The 6101-nt window shown below is 11.2% G+C and overlaps 2 protein-coding genes across 2 annotated transcripts, besides 12 other annotated features; both read right to left on the bottom strand. All coding sequences in view use genetic code 6, as the record gives it.

Annotated features, from left to right (window-relative positions):
• Positions 1-47: 47 nt before the first annotated feature.
• Positions 48-116: a microsatellite.
• Positions 66-105: a microsatellite.
• A 295-nt stretch (positions 117-411) lies between the features above and the next one.
• Positions 412-455: a microsatellite.
• Positions 456-539: 84 nt separating this feature from the next.
• Positions 540-589: a microsatellite.
• Positions 590-1163: 574 nt separating this feature from the next.
• Positions 1164-1206: a microsatellite.
• Positions 1204-1314: a microsatellite.
• Positions 1315-1484: 170 nt separating this feature from the next.
• Positions 1485-1523: a microsatellite.
• Positions 1524-2522: 999 nt separating this feature from the next.
• On the bottom strand, positions 2523-3278 carry IMG5_076060 (hypothetical protein; the record flags this gene model as incomplete). The annotated part of the gene is made up of 3 exons (XM_004036524.1): positions 3182-3278; positions 2940-3088; positions 2523-2878 (listed from the first exon to the last, which is right to left on the bottom strand). Exons 1-3 carry the CDS (start codon positions 3211-3213, stop codon positions 2523-2525), a joined length of 537 nt encoding a protein of 178 aa, XP_004036572.1. The 5' UTR covers positions 3214-3278.
• Positions 2880-2934: a microsatellite.
• Positions 3279-3324: 46 nt separating the features above from the next.
• Positions 3325-3385: a microsatellite.
• Positions 3386-3600: 215 nt separating this feature from the next.
• Positions 3601-3639: a microsatellite.
• Positions 3640-4122: 483 nt separating this feature from the next.
• Positions 4123-4183: a microsatellite.
• Positions 4184-4713: 530 nt separating this feature from the next.
• Positions 4714-4917, bottom strand: IMG5_076050 (hypothetical protein; the record flags this gene model as incomplete). Its single annotated transcript, XM_004036523.1, has 1 exon — positions 4714-4917. The coding sequence occupies one exon, from the start codon at positions 4915-4917 to the stop codon at positions 4714-4716; it is 204 nt and encodes a 67-aa protein (XP_004036571.1).
• Positions 4918-5447: 530 nt separating this feature from the next.
• Positions 5448-5644: a microsatellite.
• Positions 5645-6101: the final 457 nt, after the last annotated feature.

Genomic DNA, 6101 nt, shown 5'->3' with positions numbered 1-6101 from the left:
ATTAAATTTATCTTTTAATTTAATATTTTATATCTTAAAATTATATCTATTTATAATATTATATATTTTAATTATATTTTTATTTTTAATTTAATAATTTTATTTATTGTTTTATTAAAATAAATTTTATTTCAAAATTTACAATTTATTTTTTAGTTTTTATATCTTTTTTTAATATATTTTACAATCAATATATAATTATTATTTTTTAATATATAGACATAACATATGATATTTTTATGTCATTTTTTATATATATATTTAAATTATTATAATTTTTTTTAATTTATATATATATTAAATTAATACCATAATTTTTTTATAATATATTATTATTTTTTATCACATTAATATATTATTATTATTATTTAACATAAAATAAAGATAATTTTATTTTTTTTTATAAATATTTAAATTAAAAATAATTTTTTAATAAATTTAATAATAATATTTTTTTATATTGAAATTATACTTTATTTTTATTTTATGTATTTATTTAATTTTAAATTTATATTTATTAAAATAAATTATAATAATTGTTTTTATATTATACATTTTTTTTTTTTTATTTAAATTTAATTTTTTTTTAAATAAATAGTTTTTTTCTTATAATTTTATTCTTTTATAGGCAGGCATTTTTTTATTAATGCTATTCTTTTTTTTTATTTCTATAAATATTTTATCATTTATAATTTTTTATAATATTTTTTTAAACATATATTTTTTCATATTTTTATATTCAAAATAAATATATATTATTAAAATTTTTTAAATATAAAAATGTTTTTATTTAATATTTAATTTTTTTAGATTATTATAAAATAATAATTCTTCAATTTTTTATAAAAAAGAAATTCATTAACTTATTTAATCTTCTTAATCTTAAATTTAACTATTTAAATATTTTTCTATTTAATATTGTAAAATATTGATATCTTATTAATATTAATTAATTAAAATGAGTATTTTGTAAAAAATAAAAAAAAATAAAAGAAATTTTAAAAATTTATATGTATTAAAAAGTATTTATTGGATAATATTTATATACAGTCTATATATAATTTAATATAAATATTCACTTTCTATTAACTAGATAAAAAATTATATTCTTAAAAATATATTATTTTAAATATTTAAAAATAGGATAAATTATATAATTGATATTATTTTATTTTAAATTAAATTTATTTCATTATAAATATAAATAAAAATAAAAATAATAATAAAAATAAAAATAATAATAGTATAATAATAAATAATAAAAAAAGTAATAATAATAATAATAATAATAATAATAATAATATTAATAATAATTATTTAACAATATAATAAAAATAATTAAAGTAATAATTTTAATATATATTTTATATATGAATATATTGAGATAAATTTATCTTTTATCTTTTTTAAAGTTAATTTATATATTTTTTTTTATTTATATATTATAATTATAAAAATATAATTTTTTTTATAATATTATTATGATATTTTTATTGATTTTTAAATATTTTTATTTAATTTTTTTTCATATCTAAATAATATTTAAAATAATTTCGAAATTTTAATTATATTATATAATTTACTTTATTTTTTAAATTTAAATATACTATATTTCATCGAATATAAAAATAAGTTTTTAATAGGCAAATTATTATTTTATTATAAAATTAAAATTAATATTAAATACCTTTTTTTTATTTTTTTCCTTTATATATATTCTTTCAATATATAATATATTTTATATTTTTAACTTATTATATTTAAGCTCATAAAAATTCATATATAATTTTATTAATTTTTAATAATAAATATATTTAAAATTATTATTTTTTAAATTACATTTAAAAATACTACTTAAAATTTTGTAAAAATTTAATTATAACTAAATTTAAATCTATATTAATAAGAATATATATATAAACCAAATATATATAAATAGAAATAATTTATATTATAAATTTAATTAAAGATAGGTTAATAATCCTTTTTAAATAACAATTTAAATGCAAATTATAAATAAAATATTTTTTTATAAAATTGATTTAAATATATTTAAAAATATAGTTTTTTCTTTTATATGTATAATATAAATTAAACAATTTATTTTTTTGTTATAAAAAATGTTTATGGTATATATATTATAAATATAATTTTGTTTAAAGAAAAAATAAATAAACAAATTAATTAAATGTAAAATAATATTTTTTAAATAAGAAGTAATTATAAATAATAGTTATTAAATCTACTTTAGTATTTAATAATTAGTAGTTAATTAAAAAAAACAATTTTTAATTTTTATTTATTCTCTGATACTCTGTTTTTATTCATAGTGTTATTAATTTTTTAAATATTCATAATTTTTTGTTGGTTATTTATTTAAAAACAGATAATCTATATATTATTTATTTATTCTATATTATATTTTACATTTTTTTTTTACCTTTTATATTATTATAATATATAATTTGATTTTTCTAATCTTTAAATTATATCTTATAAAGTTTTGTTTGGATAGATTGTTTTCATAAAATCAAAATGTCCTTTATTTATTAATTGTTCAGTAGAATGTATATATTAGCATCTATTACCATACTAACACATTCCATAAATAAAAAACTTTTTGCAAGGTTAAGATTTATAATTTTAATGCAAATGAATTTTCTCTTAAAGTTATTCTTTTCCATGAGCAAATGAACACTATATTTTTTAATATAAAATTACTTTAATTATATATTTAATATTTACTTTATCTTCGAATTAACAATATCCAATAGTAACCCAATTTTTACATAGTTCTGTTTTTAGTTTTTGAGTATATTAGTCAATAAATTTTTTTTTTTCTACTGTTGAAGAAAATACTAATTTTTTAGGTTTTACTCTATTATATAAATTTTAAATATAAATATTATATAAATAATATATATATATATATATTTTACGCAATTAAAAATTAATTATTTGAATTTTTGTTTTATTACAAGCTTTAATTAAAATTTAATTTTTTAGAATCATTTTAAGAATTATGATTGTCATCAGATTCAGTTTAATAGGGAGAAGAAGCTTTAGTCGAACAATTATATATATAGCTCTATTTTTTATTTTTTATTTAATATTATTTAGAATTTTAAAAATTAAATTTTAATTATTAATTTAATATTAAAATAAAATAAAATAAAAATACTATTGTTTCTAAAGAATCTGCCTTAAACTCATTTTTTTCACAATTCATTTCTTTTTTATTTTAGAAGATTTCATATTTATTTTAATAAACAATCGAATTATAAAAAAAAAAAATTTAGAAGCTTTTTAGTGATTTTACTTTACTTTTTATTATTTCTTTTTAATATTCTTTTTTTAAAAAACTTTTTTTTTAATTTTTTTTTTATTTTATGAAATAATCTATTATATTATATTCGATTTAATATTTTGAAAAATAAATAATTAATATAACTTTAGAAAAATGCTAAAATAAACGTAATTATATAAAAATAAATAAAAAATATAAACGAATTATATTTCGTTAAAAAATAAAAATAAAAATATTAATATTATTAATTTTTTATTAAAATAAAAATTTAAGTAAATGAAAAATATAGTTTTTATAATATTTATAATACATATAATAATTATATTACATATTAAAAAATATATTTTTATTGTATTTAATATATAATATATTTTCTAAATTCATTAAATTATATAATATATATTAACTTCAATTTATATTTATTTCGATAATTATTAATTTATTTATTTTTTTTTTTTTATAAAAGCTGCTTTAATTAATAAAAATATTTTATAAAATTATTTAAAAAAATTAATTATAAATATATTTTGCTTATAAATCTTATAATAAAACTAAGGAAAATTATAACTATATATATTATTATATTATAATATTAAAATAAAATATTTTTTTTTAAGTTATTTGATATATATATATATAAATATTTTAATAATGTACAAATAAACTCAATATTTTAACAAAATGTTTATATAGATATATCTAAATTATTTTATAATTCATAATATATTTATTTATTTTAAAATAAAATATATTAATGAAAATATTTATTTTAAATTTAATTTTATTATTAACAATATATACTTTATAAAAATAAATTAAATTATAAAATTAATAATTTTAAATTATATTATTAATATTTTTAAATATATATATTAAATATAAAAAATATTATTTAAAATTGACAAATATATATATATAATCAAAATTCATATAATATAAATTAAAAATAAATAATAATACAATTAATGTTAACCTTTGGAGATATTCAAGTTCATGAATAAAGACTCGGTCATATAAAATCCGACCCAAAGTAATAATAATAGTAACCATAATAAATCGAATTTAATGATGAATTAAAAAAACAAATTAATATATAAACCAAGAAAATGATATGAATCATGAAAACTGCGAATAAAAAAATAAATAATAGTAAAATTAATTATAATAATCATCTAAATAAACAATAAATCCTTCAAATGATTAGTTTAAATTTATAATATAATCCCCAAAAAATCGTTATGAATGCTTGGATAAATTAAAATTTCCCAATAACCAACAAAATTAAGATTAAACAAACAATTTATAATCTATTTAAGATTAAACATTATTCAATAATAGATAAAATTAATCTATTTTAATTCAAATTTAAAGAACAAAAAAGTTTTATTTAATGAAGAATTTATTGATCATTTTAATTCTAATACTATTTGATTTTATATCAATTTTAATATAAGATTTAATTCAAAAAAAAACACAAACTACAGAACTTTTAATTATAGGAATAATAGTATATATTTTTGAAATATTTCTAGTGATTATTTTAATATTTTTATCTTATTTAAAAACTCATATATTTTAAAAGGCCAAATAATGCTTATAAATAATTACATTAATTATATATGTAGAATTAAAGCTTAACTATTTAAACTATGAAAATAAAAATATTGAAAATATAGAATTATTTTATTTTGTATTTATATATGCAATAATACTATCTTCCTATATCATGTAAAAAGATCTTAATTACCTTTATAAAATTTCAATCTTATTCTGTTCTTTTTTCCATATAATATGGAAACTTAAAGCAATGAACGTCAAAAACATATTATCATTATCTTTAATAATTATTTCTTATATTTCGTATTTATGTTTAGAGAAAAAAAGAAAGTAAAAACCATAAATTAAAAATAAAAAGATACAAAATATTTAATAAAATTCATAAAATATATATTAATTAAACTCGCCTAACTTTGGAAATTGTCAAAATTTTTAAAACTGTACAAATATAAATTAATAAATAATTATTTCTAAAGAAAATAATAATAATATAATAAACTAAATTGTTTCCCCTAAAATAAATAAAAATTAATTTATTTCACCACGTGAAAATATAAATTCCTTACGATAATGCGTAGAAAAAAATAATAATAATAATAATGATGATGATAATAATATATAATAATAATAATAATAATAATAATAATAATAATAATAATTATAAAAATAATAATAATGACAATAATGATAATAATGACAATAATAATTATAATGCTATTATTAATACTAATAATAATAACTCTGTTTATTATACTAATAATACTAATAATAATAATAATATTTCATTTTATCCTGAAAATTAAACTGAAGAATTCTAAAGGACTAAAGAAATATTATAAAATAATTCTTAACATAGTAGAAACAGTATATAATATAAATAGTCATAATTAGATTTGGAAGATAGTATTAAAATTGATGGATATATGAATAAAAATAATACTAATAATAATATTTTTCAACACGATGCAAATAATCAATATTTGATTGAATATAATTAATAAAATAAATAAATTGACCATAATTTTAAACTATAAATCTAAGATATTCTCCTAATGAACATAAATAACGGTATAATTCTCATAAACTAAGAATTATAGGACATATCATATGCAAACTAATAATCTTTATGTATATTTAATTGTTAAATAGACACCTTGTTTTCCTAATTAATGTCCTTAAAGAACATTTACAGTTATAAAGAATAAATAAATAACTTAAAAGAAATACTAGGCTAATT

Source organism: Ichthyophthirius multifiliis, assembly GCF_000220395.1.
Source record: "Ichthyophthirius multifiliis unplaced genomic scaffold scaff_1120509250477, whole genome shotgun sequence".
In the NCBI taxonomy this organism is placed as follows: domain Eukaryota; phylum Ciliophora; class Oligohymenophorea; order Hymenostomatida; genus Ichthyophthirius; species Ichthyophthirius multifiliis.
This window is presented reverse-complemented; position numbering and strand designations above follow the sequence as displayed.